This window comes from Stegodyphus dumicola, chromosome 6, assembly GCF_044657685.1.
Source record: "Stegodyphus dumicola isolate Sdum_Otavi_A_Nest chromosome 6, ASM4465768v1".
NCBI lineage: Eukaryota > Metazoa > Arthropoda > Arachnida > Araneae > Eresidae > Stegodyphus > Stegodyphus dumicola.
The window spans coordinates 177,138,340-177,162,145 of record NC_140773.1 but is presented as its reverse complement, the minus strand read 5'-3'; the positions used below and the strand labels follow the sequence as shown (position 1 = coordinate 177,162,145).

General features: G+C 32.4%; 1 protein-coding gene across 1 annotated transcript in view; it reads left to right on the top strand.

The window, feature by feature from the left end:
- The window catches only part of Sgt1 (suppressor of G2 allele of skp1), a 67,755-nt gene extending 44,166 nt beyond the window's left edge, over window positions 1-23,589 (top strand). Inside the window, exons 4-6 of the mRNA XM_035362641.2 lie at window positions 17,858-17,945; window positions 18,086-18,270; window positions 22,900-23,589. Coding sequence (XP_035218532.1) covers window positions 17,858-17,945; window positions 18,086-18,270; window positions 22,900-23,007 — 381 coding nt within the window. The 3' untranslated portion in view covers window positions 23,008-23,589. The remainder of the gene's footprint in view (window positions 1-17,857; window positions 17,946-18,085; window positions 18,271-22,899) is intronic.
- The last annotated feature ends 217 nt before the right edge of the window (window positions 23,590-23,806 follow it).

Sequence of the window (23,806 nt, the reverse complement as noted above, 5' to 3'; positions counted from 1 at the left end):
TCACCCTCTCAAGGGGATTGTCATTTAAAAGCAATTGATATCCTTCGTAAGTAGTATTTTTCTATCAATAAACATGGTCTTGGATTTTGCATGGTTAAACTTTAACTTAAAATCTATTGACCAAAGATAAATGAAATCTATAACATCTTGGGCGAGACGAAAAGCTTTTTGCATTTCTTTTCCTTGAATACAAATCAACAAATCATCTGCAAAGGCAATGACTTCACAACTGAAGAGATCAGAAAGTTTCTGTAAGAGATCATTCATAATAATAATCCAAAGCTTAAGACCGGAAACAGAACCTTGTGGACAACCTTTTTGAGGTTGAGAAACACTTGAGGTGCCACCCAAAGAAAGCTCGACCGTCCTGTCTTTCAGCAAATCAGAAACAACATTAAACACATTTTGAGGTATCTTCATTTCTTTTAGTAAATTAAGAATAGCAGGCCACCATGCATTATCAAAAGCTCCTTCAATATCAAGAAAAATTTAAATAGTGTACAAACCTCACATCTTACCCCTCTGTACAATGTTGCTAAGACGCAGAAGTGCATCCTCAGCACATTTTTGAGCAATGAAACCATATTGGTCAGCACTAAGAATATTTTCTTTATGTAGATGCCAAATAATTCTGTTAGTAATTAGTTTTTCAAAACATTTACCTAAAGAAGAAAGAAGACAGATTCACCTAAGATTATTCACATGTGGAACAGTAAAACTGTGTTTCTTGGATATCACAATAACAAGGGCGTTCTTCCAAGTTCGTGGAAAAGCACCAAGATTCAAACATATATTAAATAATCTATGAAAAACTGCAGGAAAAAGCCGATGGAAGTATCTTATGGTTTCATTGGGAATAGAGTCCGGGCCAGGAGACCTGCCAAGCCCTAAATTACGAATTACATCATCAACCTCGGCCTGCGAAAAAGGAGGATCAATCTGAGACGCATAACTACTGCGAGCAGATGAGCGCCACTGAGTATGAAAGTCGTTATCAAGTCTCACACAATCAGGAGGAAAAGCTTGATCAAGAATAGCATCGATAGTTTCCTCCAAGGAAGACGTAAAGTTACCGCTTGAAAGCCGAAGGCCCGAGATCTCGATCTTCCTCATAAAATTTTCTTTAATAAGTGTAAATTTTTTTTCCACACATTCTCATTATTGATATCGGAAAGAAACTTCCTCCAAGACTCTAATTTGGCCTCAATAAGCATTTCATTGTATTTTTTCCTTAAATCAAGGTATTTCCGCTTATACAAGTCCCTTATATCATTGCTAGTAGTCCTCTGGAACCTCCGTCTAGCCACGTTGACTCTCTTTCTCATAATGGAAATTTCCAATGACCACCAAGGTACTTTCTGCCTACAAGTCCTTCTAGTAGGCATAGATTTAATACATGCCCGAAAAATAACTGAAGTCATAAAATCTACAATCACATTAAGTGAGTCAGTGCTTGAGGAAGAATCCAAACCATTAATGATCAAAGAAATATACTGTGAACAATATTTTTCAAAATATCCCCAATTTGCTTTTTTTTTTTTTTTTTTTTTTTTTTTTTTTTTTTTTATTAAACAAAATTCTACTGACAGCAATTAAAGAAGCATCAGAAACAGATAAGTCGAATTCAATCATTGCATGATCTGACAATGATTCACAGTCCGAGAGACACCAGCGGGTAACATTTGCTAGCAAATCAGCTCCCATAATTGTGACATCTATATAGCTTGATCCCTGTTACGAACTAAAGGTAGGGCCACAGTCCTCATTGATCACATATAAGTTATAGGAGCTGACAAAATCTCCAAGCTTGTTTCCTCGAGCATCACTGTAGGGACTAAACCACAGTTCAGACTTACTATTGGAATCCATACCCCAAATAAGCTTTGCAAGAACCTTAGCCTGAAAGACCCGACTTATTTTATGCAAATCAAATTCAATACATCGGGAGGGCTCAAAGTAGTATGAAAATAGAAAATATTTAGTATCTTTAAAAATAATATCAAGAGTCACCATATTATAATCCAAGAATCTCAAATCCAAAAAAGTAGGTAGAAATCCAGCTCGAACAACAATAGCAGCCTTTATGACCTCTGAGTTAAAATCATAGTATAACCTAAAAGAACTCGGAAAGCCAGGCATAAGACCATGATAAGAGTAAGGTTCTTGAATAAAAGCAACAGAAACATTGTTTACCTCCATATTCAAAACAAGTTGCTGAGTAGCAGCCTTACATCTATGTAAATTAATTTGAACAAATTTTTAAATAAAATTATGACTATTATCCATAATTTGTTCTTGCTATATTTTGACTTCTTATAAATTCATGACAAGAGCAACTTTCAGAAAAAGGCAAATGGCTTACATTTAATTTTTTTTCTCATCTTTTATTTTTTGATTGCGTCTAATGCAATTGATACAGACTTTCAAATTCTTATGTGGGCAGTTTTTACTTTCATGTTCACGTGCACAGAAATAACAAGCGCGTAGATTTTTACAATGCTCAGCACGGTGATTATATCCTAAACAATTAAAACACCGATTAATCACGACAAAATCATCCACCGTACAGATGCTCCAAGAAATTTTTAGTCTACATTCCTGTAAAATACCTCTACACATGTCTGGATGCACCTCAACAACTAAATGTCTCGTATTTTGAAATTTCCTTAACGTAAATCGAATTCGAGATTCACTCCATTTATTTTCAGAGGCGATAACATCTGGATTTTGATTTTTTAAAACATCGAGAACATCCTCATCCCTTATCTCATTAGGGACATTTTTTATTAAGATCGTAGGATTCCTTCGTTTGGAAGGAAAGGTAGTTAATTCCAGTGTTTTTACTTGAATTTCAGTTTGTATCATTTTTAAGTCATTTTCAGAGGGGCATTCTATCAATACCTTGCCATTTCCAATATTTTTTAGATTGAGAATACCCACTTTTTTCTCTACAGGATTAATTTGTAATTTAAGAATCTTCTTAATATCCTCTGACGAACGAATTTCCGAAGAAATGACAAGACCACAACTTAAAGAATTTTGTTTTGCATTCTCCAGAGATGGCAGCACAGCACTAGCATACGTTGGTTTTACGAAAATGTCTTTAAGACTTTCCCTACAAGCTTCACGGTAACCCAACGACTTAATACGTTCAAAATTCTTAGTAATCAAACACTTTAACTCGCACATTGCATGCCTTGCCTTGCCTCTTCACGAATATTCTGGTTCATATTACACTTTGACTCAATAGCCGTTTCAAATTTATCATAGCAACATTTAAGCGCACTATAAAACACATCATCGTCTTCGTCCATCTTGGCATTCTTTTACTTCGTAGCACTATTCAAAGAAGTAAACAAATCGTTAAGCTAGGCTTAACTATACCGAAATCTTGCAACAGCCATAATATTAACAATACTTCTTTTAACTTGAAGCAAATTGCACAAATATAAAGCAGAGCACTTGCACAAATAAAATTATACACAATAAATAGTTTACACACATTAATTATCGCAAAATAAAGCTGAAAATCAGAGCTCAAGAAAACACACACAGCAATGGCGCAAGCATGTGCAGTGAGGTAAGAACTTTTAATTCTGTTTTATTCATCTGCTCGTCTCGATTTAGCGAAGTTGTAACAGTAAACAAAAATGAACCACGAATACCTTCAACAAAAGATTATGAGACCGAAAATATGTTTACTTCAACTAAACGCATAAAATGTATCGAGATAAGCCATTAAGAATTTAAAAAAAAAAAAAAAAAAACAGAAAAGATACTTTACCATAAATTATCGCTGGATAATCCGAAAAAGGAAAAGCCAAGCCTGTCTTCAAAAGCGAAACAAAACTGCATAGTTGCGTACTGCGCATTCGAAATACAGAAGCAGAAATGGCTACTAGCTGCGAAAATAAATATTCGATCATGAAACTAAACAATAACAACTATCAAGTATGGAAATACAAACTTGAAATGATCCTGAAAAAGGAAAATTTATGGGATTTAATAGCAGATGATACACCAAAAGAAATAAACGTCGAATGGAGAAAACGAAATGAACAAGCAGAAGCTACCATTAGTTTACTCGTAGATGACAACCAAATCGTACACATAAGAAATAAAACGACAGCCAAAGAAATATGGAATGAATTAAAGAAAATACATGAAAGAAAGAATCTTTCGAGTACACTTTACCTTCTGAGAAAGCTGTATACGTTAAAAGCAGAAAATGAATACAAACTCGAAGAACACATCAACAAAATGCTTGAAATCGTAGACGAACTGCGAGGAATCAGTGAAGAAATAAAGGACAGTCACATTGCAGCGCTCTTGCTAAGCAACTTACCAAAGAGCTACGAAAATCTCATTACAGCTTTAGAAGCATGCCCAGAAGAAGAACTAACGCTGGAATATGTAAAAACGAAACTCGTCGACGAATGCCTGAGAAGAAAAGAAGGCACGCGAGCAGAAGAAACGACTGCCTTCAAAACGAATTTTAGCACAAAATTCAAGCATTTCAATCAACGAAGATGCAATTATTGCAAAAAAATAGGACACTTAGAAAAAGAGTGCAGGTTCTTAAATAACCACAAAGAAAAAGGTAAAAACGAAAGTAACTCATTTTTCAAGAATGAAAAGCAAACAAATAAAGGAAATTATGGAAATAAACAGAAAACGAAAATTGCTGTAGACGAGGATACACATGAAGATGAAAACGAAAATAAGAATCATGAGAAGACTGAGAATTACACATTCGAAGTCACCAGAGAAAGAAAATCTCAAAACTCAAACTGGTCAGTTGACTCAGTTGCTACTTGTCATATGACCGATAACATAAACTTTTTCACCAAATTGGATAGAAGCAAAACTGAGCAGATAACAATTGCTAACGGCACGCAGATGAAGTCCGAAGGTATAGGAGAAGGATACTTATACTGTACAGACGACGAAGATAACGAAATAGAAGTGAGACTTGTAGATGTTCTGTACATTCCTGACTTAGAAGGAGGATTGATATCCATATGAAAAATTACAAAGAAAGGATTTGCAGTTGAATTTGAAGAAGATATTTGCAGAATAAAGAAGAAAAATAAAACCATAGGAATTGCTAAAGCAGAAGGAAATTTATACACCATAGTTGAATCGCAAAGAAAAACAGCCAAAATTGCAGCTGCAGAAAGAAGAGAAAATAGTATAGATCTTTGGCATAGAAGGCTAGGACACAGAAATTATGAAGCAATCAAGAGGCTAAAGAATGATGACCTGGCAACCAGAATAAGAATTGACGGAGAAGCCAAAAAGGAAAAAGAATGCGAATGCTGTATCAGAAGCAAAATGACTGAATTGCCGTATCCCAAACTAAACAACTATAGAGCAAAATCAGTTCTAGACTTGATACATTCAGATATCTGTGGACCAATCGGTACAACATTGAAGACTACCTAAAGGAAGAGGGAATCGAACATCAAACCTCCGTAGCATATTCACCGCAACAGAGCGGTAGAGCAGAAAGAAAAAATCGATACTTAATGGAAATGACAAAATGCCTGCTACTTGATTCAGGACTCAGAATTTTGGGGTGAAGCTGTAATGACAGCCACCTATCTACAAAACAGGCTACCATCAAGATCAGTTGAAAAAACACCATATGAACTATGGAATAATAAGAAGCCAAACCTAAGCCATATCAGAGTTTTCGGCAGCATAGCTTATTGTCGAGTTCCAAAGCAGAAAAGAAGCAAACTAGATGAAAGAGCAGAAAAAGGAGTTCTTGTCGGATATAGTGACCGTACACATGCAGAATTTACATGCCACATGCAAACAACGTCGTGATCAGAAGAAGCGTAATATTCGATGAAAACAAAAAAGAAGAAATGCCTCGTCAATTAAATGATCAGCATGAGGAAATAGAATGGCCTTTTAAAGAAAATAAATTGACAGAACCACGTCCAAATGCTATTACAGAGGAAGTAATTGAAACAGAAGAAATTCCCCTATTACCGAGAAGATCCCACAGAACGACTAAAGGAATCGCACCAAACAGATTCTCATACATGGCTAAGAATGAAGAAATCAAAGTTCCTAAAGACTGGGAAGAACTGTAAACTTTTCCTACCAAAGAAAAGGAACTGTGGCTAAAATCTACAAAAGATGAAATGGAAGCACTGAAGAGGAACAAAACATGGGAACTAGTCGATCTTCCAAAAGGAAAGAAAGCAATTGGAAACAAATGGACATTTAAAACAAAATCCGACGCTTCAGGAAATGTTATCAGATACAAGGCTCGTTTAGTAGCTAAAGGATATTGCCAGAAATTTGGGCACGACCACGACGAAACATTCGCACCAGTCGTAAAGTATACAACAATAAGGACTATTTTGGCAATAGCAGCTCAAAAGAAAATGCACGTAAATCACTTCGATGTAAAAACAGCTTTTCTATATGGAGATCTGAAAGAAGATACATATATGAAGCAACCAGAAGGCTACATCTCTGCTTCAGAAGCAAATAAAATCTGTAAACTGAATAAAAGTATCTACGGATTAAAACAGGCAGCCAGAATCTGGAATCACAAGATAGCTGAAATCCTGCGCAAACAAGGATACGTTCAAAGAAAGGCTGATCCCTGTTCCTTCACACTAATCGAGAAAAACGCAAGAACTTACATAATCGTTTACGTTGATGACATATTAGTCGCGAGTGACAAGTGTGAATCAATTCAAGAAGTTGAACGAATTTCAAAGAATATTTCAACATTCAAAATCTTTGAGAAGTGTCTACATATCTAGGAATTGAAAGAGAAAAAGACGGAAGCTTTAAACTTCATCAAGCTAACAAGATTAAGAGTATGATCGAAAAATTCGACGGAAAGTCACCAAAGAAACTGAGCTTATACACCCATGATTACGAATTTTACGAAGAACCAAAACAACCAGGATGACGTTTTTCCCGATAATTGGAAGTATAGGGAAGCAGTGGGAGCACTTTTATATTTAGCAACAGTATCAAGACCTGACATAGCAAATTCTGTTGGAATACTTAGCAGAAAAGTAGAAAATCCATCAACGTCGGACTGGAACAGTATCATTAAAATCATACGATATCTGAGAGCTACAATTAAGTACAAATTACATCTAAAATCCAATGGTGCACCAATCATCAAAACTTACAGTGACGCTGATTGGGCAGGAGATACCTCTGACAGAAAATCCACATCCGGATATATATTTCAAATAGGAAACAGTACGGTATCATGGGGAAGCAAGAAACAAAATTGTGTTGCTCTATCTTCGACCGAAGCCGAATACATCGCTCTAGCCTTAACATTGCAGGAGCTACAATAGATTAGACAACTGATGGGAGATTTAGGTTTCGCTCAACAGGAAGCTAACATCGTATTCGAGGACAATATATCATGCATAAATCTTTCCAGAAAAGAGAAAGGAAGCAGTTACACCAAACACATCGATGTGAAATATCACTACGTATGTCATCTACAAAATCAAGGGATTGTTAAATTAATACACTGCAACAGTAAAATGATGTATGCAGACATGTTCACGAAACCTTTGCCCAGACAACAGTTGGAATTTTAATTAAAAGGAATCAGCCTTACTTCGGACAAAACAGCTCATCGAGTGGGAGATTGTGGAGCAATTCATAATGACAGCGATGAAGCTGTACACTCCGACGTTAATTTCCTCCTCACCCCCGCTAACTGAAATTGGACTTGATCCAAAAAGAAGGAGAAACATTCTCTCCTTGTATGACTCACTTCTCGCGTTATGCAATGGACAGTAAACAACGCTTGTAATCATCGCTATTTTTTTTCTTCTAATACCTAATAAATATGTTATTTTGCGTTTGCTAATATAATGATCGTGTTCCTTACATCGGCAGCTTGGATTACGCTTTATTAAGGTAAGAACTTTAATTCTGTTTTATTCATCTGCTCATCTCGATTTAGCGAAGTTGTAACAGTAAACAAAAATGAACCACGAATACCTTCAACAGCATTAATATTCTCAACAATAGGTGATCTGCTACTTGCTTCCTGGCCTGTCATAATCAAAACCAGAAAAACTAATATCATTATTGTACTAAATAATACAAAAACAGCATTACATAATAAATACAAAGAAATTATAAATATTTACTTTTGTTACATTACCAGATCATTACAGTAAAATAACAGCATGATAAAAAGAATTCACTGATCTGATCCTGAGGAGGACCTATTATATCCCTCGATAGTCATCATTGTACTTTAAATACGTTAAGAAAGCAGTTCAAATGATCTTATTTGACATCTGTTGATTGAAGCAGCCTTGTTTCACATTTGTCAATAATCTCAATTTTGTTGCTATAATTAGATCCATCTTTATTTTTCATTCAGACAAATACTTTACTTGATGTGTCTCAACTTGGCTAGAATTTTGTCCCCATTATTGACAGATTGGCCACCACATTTCAGCTGATGATATGACACCATTGCAGATGTTGTTCCTCTCATATTCTATACAATTTTTGTGTTTAAGATGACCCCTTACACATTCTGTCATCAGAGCGTTGGCACCGCTTGCAGGATCAATGAAATTTATCTGATGGTTTGCCATCAGGTAAGTATATTCATGTTGTGCTCTTTTCTTGATGGCATTATTCACAGTTAGCAAACTGACTGATCTAATTTTCGCTGATTTCTTTTTCCGAATTAGTTGGGAGGGGGTGTTACGAAATCTTAATCTTGAAGGAAATATTGTTAATTTAATTTTTAAGAGATAAAGCTAAACCAATATATGATGGTAAGAAATCTGGTTACTACTTTAATTTATCATATATGTTAGCTAAATATGAAAATATTAATTTTGTTTAAAAAAATATATATGATAGAAAAGTTTATAGTACAAGTTGCAGATAAAAAAATTGTCTTTACTTCATTCAGAAGTAAAAATTTTAATTTAGGTTAATTTATTATAAGCACCATTACATACCATATGCTTATGAAAGGGAAGAATAATTACTAGGAGGATCAAAGTCCATGTGTAGACTTCTGATGTATAAGTAAATAAAACTAGGTATTTAGGTGCGTGAATTTCATATAAATTGGGTCTCTTTCATTGTTTGTCAGAATTATGGATAAAAGTGAGGAAATTGTTGTAATGTAAATGAAAATTTTTTTGGCTGTACTGAATCTAAATTTTAAAAAATACTTTGCAAGGTCAAATACTTAGCTACTCAAGCATAGGTCAGGCTTTAAATTAACTTTCTGAAATCTTCGAAAATAATTTAAATTTAAAAAAAAAAAAATCTGAAAAAAAATTTCAGAAATTTTATTGAAAACTCGAAAAAGTAATAACTTTGAAAACTGTGAGGATTTTATGAAGGAATTGTTTTTATCTCTATGTCCTTTTGCTATAACTTCCAAATTAAGGTGCATTGCTTTCTCAGAGTTGCCAACTCTCCCGATTTTCGACTGCTCTCCCGCCAACCCGATTTACAATGTATTTCTCCCGACTTTTTCTTATTCTTAATATTTCTCACGATTTTTATGGAATTTGGCTTAATACTTCATTATATGAGCCCAAAAAAAATTTATTTTGGACGTCTGAAACAATTGAATTTTCTCTAAATTATACCTAAGACAAAACCTTGCGAATCATATGTTTCTGCTTTGTGAGTGAGAGCATACATATCCAGAAACGTCGTTCTCCAATGGGCATCGAGCTCCACTTCGTGTCATCTGGCATATATTAGCCAATGAGCACAAAGCAAGCTCAAGGCTGTTATTTGGATCTTTTGTTATTTCGTTCATCTTGTCCTGAGTTGTGTAAGTACACGTGCCTTTGGGAAATAGTTTTAGAAATAATCATCTTTTGTTATGTCTGCGAGAAAGGTGAAATACTCCTGTACGTTTCGCAGTTGTACACAGTTGACTTAAACGTTAATTAACTTAAACGTCAAAAATCTCCTGATTTTTGAGTGTCATAGGTTGGCAAACATGCTTTCTCTTCTATTTAAAGCTTCTTTAAAAAATTTTGTATCTGTGTATATAAACGTGAAGAAAAATTTCATTAAGCTACTGCCAATATGGAAAGAAAGTAGTGGTGAAACTTGTATAGATAATTGTTTATTTTAGATTCATATATCTGGGGAAACAAACATATGAAAAATGCTTATGAAAATAAAGCAGTTTCCTTAACCCTCTGCTGATGAGTAAATATATATATATACAGTACAAAATCTTTAATCCGGACTCGTGAGGACTTCGGCAATTCATGATTAGGGGTTTTTCCAGATTATAGATCATCAATTTAAATCTGATAAGATGGCATGCAGAAATTATAAAATTAAAAACATGAAACCGTAATTTATGAAATAAAGAGCAATTATGATCTTAAAGGGTATCAAAATTTACAAAAAAAAATTAATATTTATTTGTTTACTTTATTAAACATTTCTTTCAATGTAAGTTGTTTAAGTTGCTTCGTTTTTTGTGATAATACTTTCTCTATAAACAGACATAATTTCTTGTTCAGTTACAAAGTTCCACTGTTCAAGTCCTGTAATTGCTGTGCCGAGAATACCACCTAACTCGTCAATCGAAATTTTTTCGTTTTCACTAACCTCTCTGTCACTTTCTTCATGCCTTTATAAATTTTTTGCAGCAATTCCACTTTTTGTTTGATGGACATCGAAACATGCTTTCGCTTCGTAGATCCTTTGGCAGCTCCAGAATTAGAAACTCTTTTTGACATAATCAAAAGTTCAAGCTTACTTTTTATAAAATTACTGTAACAGTCTGCAAAATAATAAGCCGGATCCAATTAGAAGATTAAGGAACAACGCAGTCTGCAACATTAACTGAAATAGCTAATTAGATAATTTTAGCCTAACTTATACCGTCTGTTATACATTAAACGTGCATGCGCTGAAAGTTTGTAGCTTTGAGGTCCGGATAGATCATTCCAGATTATGGACATCCGGATTAAAGGCCTTTGTACTGTATATATGTGTTTGTGTGCATGTAAAATATGACATGGAGTAAGTTGTAATGGATGAGCGACAGTTCTTTACGTTGTAATAACTTGGAGAGGCTTTACTGCTTAGTTAGAAAGATGACACTCAAAGACAGACATAGCCATAAATTTCAGATATAATTTTATTCCTTGATAATTAATTCTTGGGATGCATATCCTTTTTCATTGCACATCATAATTGTGGGTTCACTGTGCACCCCACAGTTTTAGACAGATTATATTTTCAGAACAATAGGCAATAGCTAGCAGAGGCTGAGCGACAGGTCTTAGCGTCGGCGAGCAAAATATCATCTTAGTGGGAAGAGAGCTAGAAGCAAAAGTGTGCAGTTATCCAATATGGTAGCTCACCAAGAAAAAGGTTTCAGTTCTCAAAATTGTGAGTTCAAGTTCCAAATTACTTAAATGATCAGCATTATTAAGTCTTGTGTATAGGTTGATTTAGAAGTGATGCAGTCGAGAGAAATTTTGAAGCATTGCAGATGGTAGGAGGGAACTTATAAAAATCTAAAGAAGAAATTTAAAGAGCTATTGCTGATTAATTTAGTAATTTATTACAGATTTATTTTCTTATTTTGTAATTGTTGTGGAGTTTCCTTGTTTTGACTCCCATCTTAATTTTAATTTTGATTGCTTTAAGTTTAATTTTTTTCAATCTAGCAGCTATAGTGCAGGACAGGTTTAATTTTTGTTTTTGACATACTGCTATGTTTTTCTCTCTATTTACATGTATATATGGCTCAGAATATTTTTATGATGTCTAAGAAAATCCATCTGTACATGTATCTTGAAATATGTCTATGAAATTATGGCAATTTATTAAAAGAACACATATCCAGACATAAAGTACCAGGGCTAGTGTAGCATTAAAATCAAAAAAAGACATTTCTCATGACAGTTTTGGGAAACTCTTGGCCATTTGAAGGGTTAATCAGTGATAATGAAAAATAAAATTCATATTTTGATTCATCCATGTGAATTCTGTAAAAATACTAAAAGTAATAGATAGAATATTAAATGCAAAAATTTGAGATAGAATATTAAATGCAAAAATTTGAGATAGAATATTATATGCAATAAAGTATTAAGCTGTGAATGTGTTCCCATTTAGTGAAAGTAAGTTTTGTTTGTTATAATGATGATGTATAATGGTATTGTATCCCTTGAAAACCAGTGATTTCAAAAGTTCATATTTTAAATGTTACATTATCAGCAACAACAGACTACAGACAAATAATATATCAAATGTCATATAAAATATTTGAAGGCATTCATTTATGTAGTCATTTTGATGTGAAGTAATTTAAAAGATCCGAAAAATTGCGAGTGATGAAAAAGAGTAGAAGCCAAATAGGATTATTTGAAAGTATCCAAGTAGCTAGTTATGCCGTCCAAACGTAGATTACGGAAACAGTTTTTAAAAGCATAGGAACTCTTTGTTCTGAAATGTGAGATAAAGTTTTCATATATTAACTTTTGGTTGTGCTTTATTAGGCCTGAAGGGGCTTTTAATATCTGGTATTTGCTTTGGTTCACTGTAAACTGTATATCACTTTCTAAATTGTTGCCACCAAATGTTATTGTCCTGTATTATTTTTAAGAAAATTAAAAAAAATGAAGAATCTGCCTTCATGTATGTATATTCCTGACACTAAAAAAAACTGCAGCACTTATAGCCATCAAATTTTGACATTAGTTGTCTAATCGAACATGTATACCTGTAAGCCTTAATTTCAAATTTTATATTGCAGTGTGTTGCCACGGCCAAAAATAAAATACATTTATTTTCCACATGCCATCATGTTGCCATTCAGTAAAACCTAAGATACTTTCAAATTTATTCTAGACAGTTATTGAGTAATAATCTAAGCAATTTAAGAGCAATAAACACAGTTCTTAAGATAGAATATTTTTGTAACTTTTTAATTTGTTTGATTTAAATAAACATGCATTGAACTCATGAGATGTATTAAAGTATTCTTGTGATATTAAACTAGCTGGACTTAAAATCATTATATGCTTTTTCTTTTTTATAATAATTATTTAGGTGGCTGCTTTTTAAAGACATAATGTAGCAAGTATAAAAATATGTATGGCAACCTTTAACACTCAGGAATTCTAAAGATGTGCTAATGTTTTGTGATTTTGCTACTGAATTGAATTTTATGCCACATAAGTGTGAAGAACGTGGTATTTAATAAATAAAGTCAACACATAAAAATGCAATAATATATACTAATAAAAAGACCAAAAAAAATTTTTTTAAGCCATCTTACTATGAAAACTGAGAAAAGAATGAAAAAAATATTTAAATGTATGCCAACACTTAACACTGCACTTGGAATTCTAAACGTATGTTACTATGTAGCTTTTAAAAATTTTGTGATTTTATTGTTGAAATGTATGTGGCATTAAGTGTGGAGAAATGATGCTTAATTATAAAGCAAAAACAAAAAAAGGGGGTTATTAGGAGTGCGTGCAAGGGCAGACTGGTGGAGTGTAAGCTCAACGAAAGTGTAAAAGGGCAACCGTTGAAAGATACATTCCCCCCCCCCTTCACTAGTCTCTGAGATATAGTGGCACAGACAAGCAGCAAGTAATGCAGCTTTAAAATTGTATTATATAGGGAATGGAGACCAGCTGGACTTCTATCATATTTATCTCTGTAATAGATGTTCTGCTTCTCATTTCCTAGTTACAGTGATGCATAGTAAAATTTTGGTTGCAGACAAGGCGTAGCTTATCAACGTAATTTTGTATACCATGCAGTTTCAAGGTTTGACAATTTATGTGATTAGCTTAGATTAGTGTGATAAGCTTAGAAAATATTTTGAAAATGAAATTTGGTACATAGCAGGAAATTAGAAGAAACATGTAAATTTTTTTAAGAAAAATTTAATACTCTGTAAGTAAGGCTGTTTTAAATCTTAAAACATTGAAGGCAATTCCCAGTTCTGTGTTCCATTAAGTTTGTGTATTGTGATTAGCATTTATTTATTCTGTCAGTGCTGCTTCAGAATCATTCACATTTCCTGAGATTCCTCTTGGGTTTTATCATTTGCATTATGAATATGCTTTTTAAATACTTTGCTCTTCAGGAAATTGCTGATAAGTTAATTTTGCATTAAAGTATTATCATGTTGCCAATGGTATTTAACTTTTTCATGAATTTATTAATTATAAAAAAGAATGAGACTAAAATATGTGAAGTAAATTGAGAAAATTGAAAAAAGGAAATTGTTTAGATTGTTGATTAAAAAAAAAACATTTAAACAAGGATTTCTTATTGAAAATTTATTTAAATATATGTAACATAAGTGTAATTAACTTGTTATAATGGTGCTTCACATAACAAAAATGTTGTAAAGTGAACTGCAATACTGATATATTAACACAACCTTCTTGGCACAGTAAAGTAATTTTTTACAGGGGAAAAAATATATACATATCATGACTTGCAATTTCAAAAAATAATTTATTGCTTACTTATTTTGTGTTTTAAATAAATATGTATCTCAAAAACAAACCAATAGGCCTAATTGCACTAGGTTCCCCCCCCCCCTTGGCTCTAGTGGAAATTTCATAGTCATTGCTATAATAATAAATCAAAGCAGTTTTACACAAAAATACTGTATTCCTGCAGAAATTTACATTTTCTTCCATTGCAAACAAATCCCATGAACCCATATTTATTGAATTTAAGATAAATATCACAATTTGTGTATGTAAACTATTGGAATGCAATGAAAAGAACTCATACAAAAATAATAATATTGCTTGTTAAAACTGAAGAAATTTTTATGCAGGTGGTTGCCAGAATATGGCACAATCTGAGAATTTTTAACGACTTCTTCCAAAGCAGTTGCACTAATATGTATGTACCTGAATATCCTGTTCAAGAAATGCATACATCGGTCATTAATATCCCACATTACAAACACACACTAATGTCATCTCACATATGAGGTCCATTAAAGGTAGAGTTAAATTTTTTATAGGCAATATATAAATACAGGAATGTTGTTTATCGTCTGAGACAAAGCAAGAGAGTGAGCAAATGAACGTATTTCCTAATATTACATGAAGTCTTAAAATTTGATACCATCTAGAAAATTGTCACCTGAACAGGAGGTGGGTTATTGAATTGTTGAACACTCTTATTGGTTGATAATATTTCCTACTGTCTAAAAGACTTGAAGAAGGAACTGGAGTTTAAGCAAATTTTAAAGAACTGCAAGTGTAAGTTGGATCTAAAGATCCAGTATGTACCTTCTTATCCAAATTGTCTTCTTTAGCTAATTAACCATCAGGTGATTTCTGACTTCAAGAAACTATACAAGACTGCTTTATAAATGGGCTTTGATATCTGCCTGTTTCTATCTGATATAATGGAAGTTTCTAAAAGGTAAAATTCAATATTGTGGGAGCCATCAGGTTGTTTTCAAAAGCATAGTCTGAAATGGCTTAAAGAATAATAATTTATTATGCACAGAAGAGTTCGCTTTTTTTACATCTAACATGAACCAGTAAACTGTGGCATGCTGTGGGTATTACCAAAGAGGACTAAGTATGAAGAAAAGTTATGGTTTCATAGACAGACACTACTTGTGGTCATCTTAGAGAGGTGATATTCAGTACTAATGTTTGTTTGTGTGCTCTTGAAAATATTGGTTACTTTCAGAAGTGGTCATCTTAGACAGGTGGTTCTCACAATTTGATTTTGACAAAAAGATTTGTTGTATTTTGAGTACGAAGACTAGTGATGTAATTTGAAGACCATTATAGTGCTTAGGAGTATAGTAATGATTTATGTGGTTAATTTGCTTGTGATAAATTTAAGAAAGTCAGATAAAGAGGGGAATCAAGGGATTGTACTATAATTAATTAATATTATATCCTAAAAGAGGAGTACAAGGCTAACAAAAAAGGCTTATGTCTTATTTTGCATATCATTAATCATTTTGAAATTATATAATATTCCATCTTGGAATACTGAATATTATAATATTGTATAATTGTACTAGTGATAATGTATGGAGTAAATCTACTTTTTATCATTACCCAAAAGATCATGTTAATACCCAAAAGTTATCATGTTATTACATCAAATATTACTCAAAAGATCATATTAGATATGCGGACAAGATCAGAGGTTGTGACACTGGCAAACTGATGGCCGCATAGTCATAGAACATTTTCAAAATTTGCTTGCATATGCTGTGTAATGATATCTTGCATGAAGACTAATTTTCATACTGCCTCCTTCTCTATAGCTTAAACTCTGGATTACTGCATCAATATATTTTCAAATTCCTTCATGAAGTGGAATTAAAATGGAATTCTAAAATTTAAATTGATTTCACATATGAGAACCACGAGAAAATATGTTATGATGTAGAGCTAGTAGTTAACATTGTGTCAATGGCAGCTGTGCGAACAGGTGAAAGAGATCTAGTCTTATCTGGCATAGAATTGATACAATTTGAGTTCTTCCATTTCACAAAAAAGTACGATACTCAAGTGACATGCCATTTCAAAAGAGGTAAAAGGAGTTTCTTGTAATACTTTTGAATGTAAGATAAAAATACTGTTGAAAGTGTTAATGCATAAAATGTTAGGAAACTAGCCTAACCTGTAATAGCGTATGCAGTAGTTGTTACTAAGCCTTGGTGGTGTTGCACAGCTTAGTTCATTGATAGCATGCCACTACCAGCAAATTATAATGATGTAGTAGAGGAGATTATTTTCACAGTAAAGGCTTTGGATATGGAAGAGCTGCTAACCTTTCATGAGGAGGAATATGCAAAATCCCAGAAGAAAGTTTCTGATGTTTAGAAGAACATAGATGGGGCTGCATACATCATAAACATCAAGAATCATTTGATGAAGTGGAAAGAAAAATCCAGTGTATTTTACAGGGTACCTTTTCTAGCTGAAAAGAATAAAGATGCAAATCTGTTTAATGGCTAGGCTAGTAGATTATTAGAAAGAAGAAAAACCAATTTAGGTAATATTTTGAGATATGGACCACCCTCAAAAAAAAAAAAGAACAGACAGTTATGCTGGAAGATATGGGTAGAAAACTAATCATCAGACTGTGTGCATATATAAAGTATATAATTATATATTTATGATTAATAAATTGTTAGCATTTCTGCCATTTTAGGCATTTTTAAAATTCAATTTTTAAACTTTACTTAACTTATGCAAGTTTTCTTGTTTTTATGTAGAAGAGGTGGTCAAATTATATCCTTCTTCAAAACCTCAGAAAAAGGATTGGGATAAAAATCGTTTGTGATATTTTATGAATTTATCTTCGAAGTGGGAGATTCTCATGATAGCATGTGTAGTAATAGCATCCTATGAGAAAACCTTATTTTGAAATGGATTGCATTAATGATGCATTATTTTGAAATCTTAACATTGTTTACATTGATCTGATTTTCTTAGTTGAAATATTGCTTTGATTGTGGTGTCTGTCATTACTGTAGACTGTTCTGTTTCTGTTGTCTTTTTTTTTTTTCCAGTATTTTTTAATCAGGGAGAGTATTTTTATAAATATCTTTAACGAGAGCTAGTTTATAGATAACAAAACTAGCTCTTGTTGTAATGGTTAACGTTTTAAAAAAAAATTAATAGTACGAATTATGATTAGGAATGACTTATTTTAATAGTCATTATAATTTCAATTAAAAGAAAAGAAATTTCAGAATTTTAAATTTGCTATGTGAAATATTTGCATTTTATAATTTTGAAAATCTGCATTTATAATATCACATTTTATAACATTGAAAAGGTATATAATCTAAATTTTCCACCCACAGATTGAAATTCGACTGAAAAAAGTAGAAGGTATAAAATGGGAAAAATTAGAAGATAGTAGCATCAAAAATGAATCTAACTTAAAAACAGGTACAGTGTGTTTTGAATAGTCAGTCGTATGTTACTTGTAACATGGATTATGTTTTTTTTTTTTTTTTTTTTTTTTTAAATAATATTTAAATATTGTTTGCCTTTACTTAACTTATGCAAGTTTTCTTGTTTTTATGTAGAAGAGGTGGTCAAATTATATCCTTCTTCAAAACCTCAGAAAAAGGATTGGGATAAAATTGCTGATGAAATCAGAAAGGAAGAAGCAAATGAAAAGTTAGAAGGAGAAGCAGCTCTCAACCAGCTATTTCAAAAAATATATGCTGATGGAACTGATGAAACAAGAAAGGCAATGAATAAATCATTTGTAAGTGAAAATAAAATGATGCTGAGGACATTATGTCTTCTGAAAGTACAGTATTTAATTTTTAAAAAAAAGACACTGATCATAGTACTTTATTTTTTTTTTTTTTTTTTTTTTAATTTTAGATAAAAATATTTAGTTTTTGTAGCATATTGAACTACACTTTATTAAGATTTAATATACACTCTGTCATAAAAAAAATATATGTATCCAGAATCAAACGAACTACTATCACGAAACTTAACATTTATATAGTGTATGAAGGCATAAACAAATGATTACAAATTCAGAACAAAAGATCCTTTTATTAGGAAATTATTGTATAAAAAAGGTTACAAATCAATAGGTAGCTACGTCTGGCAGCTGTACAAGCCGAAACAAAGCGTGGCATCAAATCAAGTAAGTCACCTATGACCTCCTGTAGAAGATCATGCCATAATCTTGGCAACTGAGCAGTTAATTCACTAGTATTCTGGGACGGCTTCATTTGCCTCCCAAGTATGTCCCAAATGTGCTCTGTTGGCAACATGTCTGGTGACCTGGCAGGCCATGATACATCATATCCTTAAAGACACTGTTGGAAGAGTCATGCAGTATGTGGACGAGCGTTGTCTTGCTAATAAATGGCAATTGGCGACTTGATAGCAAAGACAGTACAACTGGCATTAAAATGTTGTAACTGCAAGCCGTCATGGTGCCTTGATGACTACCAAGTGATCATGTGTCCCACCAAATTGCTCCCCACTGTATGATCTCTGTATGCTGCTCAACAGCAAATGCTGGATCAGACCACTGGCCTGGCTGCCTCCACACACGTGTGCATTGGTCATCAGCACTGAGACTGAATTGGGATTCAATGGCTGAAGATGATATGCCTCCATTTGGTCACAGCTTGCCTGAGTTCGGCAAAAATCCAATTTACACTGCCTGTGATGTGGGTAGACATCGTAATGGATATTGTGTCTACTGAAAAAGGCAGCATATACTGACTAGCATCAGCGAATCATCTCCAAATGGTTTTCCTTTATACCACTGGATGCTTGGAAGGTGGTAAATGGCGTCAAATTGATGCTAGTGACGTTATTAGTGCGAAAATGGCTGCTCTTATGATTGCATGATTGTCATGCTCATTTGTGTTTTGGGGACCCTCCATTACAATAGACTATCCCTTCTGTGATTCAGTGTCACCCACACCAAGCAACTACCATATGGCTTCAACCGAGGTAGCAGCTAATGCCTGTTTGACCAACCTGCTTCTCTGAGGCCTACTATATGCCATTTCTTAGTCCGACAACCGTCCGTACTGCTTCTGCTTATATCAGAAGATCTGTAATCTCGGTACCATCCATGCAAGTCGACAGATTCATTTGAATATCCCTGTGGCACAAGCAATCGTACTTTTAAACTCTCCCAGCTATGAATCCCATATGCACATAGCACGCTTACTCTTGTCTTATTGGCATTAAAATTTAAATCATTCGAAATCTTAAATCATCATCAATCTCTTACCTGACTACATTCCTGCCCAGTTTCGTGATTGTGGCTTGATTTTTTCTGGGTGCATATATTGTTTTGTCACAGAGTGTATTTGTTAGAGAAAAGGAACGCTTCTGAAATTGTGTCAAAAAAATCTTTTTATAAGGTAGAGAAACTTCAAAATTATATATAAATAGGCTAGCTTTTAAGTTGCTGAGTTTCTTTTAACTGCCGTAGGCATAAATGCTTCATTGCCATTTGTGATTTTATTTTAATTTATCCATTTCTTATTTTCTTAAGCATGAGTGGGAAATGTGTTGTTTGTCCAAATCTTTATTTCTGTGTTGCATAAGGAGTAACACTTTATTAAAGTCTTCCCACCAAAATTTTGTTGTTATTTTAGAATCTCTGATCTTGGAGGATTTTTCTACAAAAATGTTTAGTGAAATTGTAGCCCATTAAATTAGAACATGTAGCTTATCAAAGAAGGTGCTTTTTTGTAACAGGGACCCTAAGTCACATGCTGAACACTTTGCCATGTTTTGGCAATTAATTTGTGCTTTTTAAGAAGCAGGAAAAAAATATACCTTTTTAAAGATATAAAATATGTCTAGCATTTAAGCTTTTGCCTAAAGAGAATTATCTTGGAGAATTCCTCTGCTAAAGTGTTTAAATTTAGCTTATCAAAGATAGGTGCTTTTTTGTAACAGAAACCCTAAGTTGCATGCCGAAAATACTGACATGTATTGTGCCTTTTAAGAAGAAGGGGGACTTAAAGAAGGGTGGTATGAAATGTGTCAAAAGAGCTGCCTGCAAGTTAAATAAGAGTTCTAATTTATAAATCAGAATATGTCACTAGAACAATTAAGAAAAGCAGGAAAATGCTATATGTGTTAAAATTTCAGTTCATAATGTGTATGTATTTACATATTTCAAAATCTAAAGTAACTGAAAATCACACTGCATATCAGTAATGTTATTAATGTGCAAAATTATAATTGTATAAAAGCATATTTTAAAATAAAACATTTTCTCGAAAATTATTTGAATTTAAACATATGAGGATTTCAAACTACAGATGGGATAAATTTAAGGTCCTTAAACAGCTTGAACAATTTTGAGGTCCTTAAAAATGTAATAAAAGTAATTTAAAAACCTATTATCTTTATAAATGATAATATAACCAACTTTCATTTCATTCATTAATGAAACTCCTGTTTGAGAACTACGTGTTTTTATAAGTTATTCATTGGTATCAAATGACTTTTTAACTCTTCAGGGGCAGTTACATTCATTTAAATGTAGAATTTTATTTTGCAGATAACTATACTAATTGAATAGTTAATGCCCTTTCTGTTTGGAAACTTTTGATCTTGCAGTTTTCGAGCCCAATACAAGTTTGTAAAATAGTCTACTGTAGTTGACTGTTTTACAAGCAGGTCTATACTCTTGTCTTATTGGCATATAAGGATTAAGTTTTCTAATTTTATGTTATTTTATGACAAACTGAATACCAAAGATAGCAGTGTTAAATGTTTTTAGCATTAATATTCAAAGTGTGTGCATTAATTGTAGGACTTTAATAAAAACATCAACATATGAATAAAATAACTTATTTTGTAGTTTAGCCTTCTATATACATTACTTCTAGTGCTATTAATGTGTTGGCATATTTAGGTTCTGGGCTGCTTTATAGAGGTTAGCTGTTAGAATCCTCTTTGGTTTTGTCATTAATTTTCTTAATTTTATCTTTAAATGGTCGACTTTAAAGTGTGACTTCAGACTAAAATCTACAAATGCACAGTGACACTTTTGTTTGCAATAAAAATGTAATAAAAGTAATTAAAAAACATATTATCTTTATAAATGATAATATAACCAACTTTCATTTCATTCATTAATGAAACTCCTGTTTGAGAACTACATGTTTTTATAAGTTATTCATTGGTATCAAACGACTTTTTAACTCTTCAAGGGCAGTTACATTCATTTAAATGTAGAATTTTATTTTGCAGATAACTATACTAATTGAATAGTTGAATTGAAATTGATTGAAATTGCCCTTTCTGTTTGGAAACATTGCAAAGTTTCATTATGCAGCAATAACTTTGTTGCTTTTCTCTGTTCAGTTTTTAAATTTATAAAAATGAGTATCAGCTGTGTAAAATGTAATTCAAATTATTTTCCAAAAACAAATATTATTTTAATGGAAGTAAATCAAGATTTGTGGTAAACATTGCCAGTAGTTATCATTTTGAAGCATAATTGGAATTCATTGAAAAATTCAGCCTTAAAAATGCTGTGGATTGCACTATGTAGAATTTTGTATTTAGAACTATGTTTAATGCCTTTTGGTTGTTAAATATTATAACTCCTGAAGTTTATTCATATTTAATGATGGAACTGGTGGTTATTGGTATCTTCTCTAAGTTCTTGATCCTTTAAAAATTAATTAAGATTTTGTATTGTAAAAGATGAGAAAAAGGCATATGAAAATGGTTTCAAGAACTTTAAAGAAAATTATAGCTAAAAGACTTATAATTATTGAGGTTTTCTCATTTAATGAGAAATTCTAACAATCTAACCCTTCAGAAAAGAGCTTGCTCCCCCCTCCCAAAAAATCTGTATAATTGTATTCAAATTACAATTTAATACCTGAAACTGTTTAAAGTGAAACAGTTACAATACGAAGATTTAATTTTCAAATATTCAAGATAGGAGCATAAAATTATGAATATTCTCGTAATAGGTAACCCTCTGCTTGTGAACCTTGATCAAAATTAAAGAAACTGATAATATTACCATACTAAGCCACCCAAAAGGCAACACAGCACATAAATAAATGCAAAAAGCATATATGTATTTACTTTCATTACATGATCAGAAGATATATTACGTTACCAGATTATATTGAACTATACAAGATGTCCAAAAGAATGGACTTCCTTTCCATATCAAGAGAAGTTACTATATCCCTCGATGGTTTTTATTACACTTTAAACACATTGAAAAAACAGTTCATGTATAGAAGTTTAGTGTTACATGCATTAAGATGAGAAGTTAGGTATAGTTTCTCTTTCAATTGCTTTTTAAAAAATAAAATGTGTATATGTGTATTAAATGATAATATTATTTTTTTTTTTTTCTCCTTCCCAGTTTGAATCCGGTGGTACAGTTCTTAGCACCAGCTGGAATGAAGTCGGTAATAAAAAAGTGGAAGTTAAGCCTCCTGATGGTGTAGAATATAAAAAGTGGAATTCGTAGATCTGTGAATGAGAGATGCCAGTATTTTTGCCTGTAATGTGTTTGTATTGTCAAAGCGCAAATAAATTTGGAATGTTGTGATGTTTTTTACATTTTCATTTCAGAAGTTAGCTTATGTGAAAAATAATAACATTTTAAGAAATATCTTTTGTTACTGTAACAGTGTATTGTGAATTATTTGCATGTTAATTGACTTATCCCACTATCATTAATTGACTATTTTAAAATTCGTACCTGTAAATATTCTGAATATAATTCCCTACATAATTTATCTTTTAAATGTGTGAGATTTAATGTAACATGGTGGAAGATGATTCTATATTTGTTCTCAGTGTTAATATTCATTGTTAGTTATATATAAAAGCAGATCTTGCATTTCATACCTTCCTAAGAGAAGGTTTGTCATAGACAACATTTAAAAATAAATTTTCTTTTTTGTAAGGATCAATAGAGTAAAAACTTTGATGAGAACTTTTAAATTGCTAACTACATTATCTTACGACATAAAGTGCATAAGTGTGGAAAACGAATTACTGTTATTTGTATAAATAAAGCACAATAAAAAATTTGAAATGGAAATTATTCATGCTCTATGATTTTTCTTTTCTCATGTAAGGGACACTGAGATATGAACAAAATTTTATCATCTAATTTTTATTGATTGATTGTAGTGAATGAACTCGCACATTGTTTTTCTGTGATGTCACATCTCACTGAATGTTATCTTGGAGATAATCAAATATAAAATTCTCACTCTTTTAATTTTTTAAAGAGTGCAGAGACATTGTTTCTGAAAAAA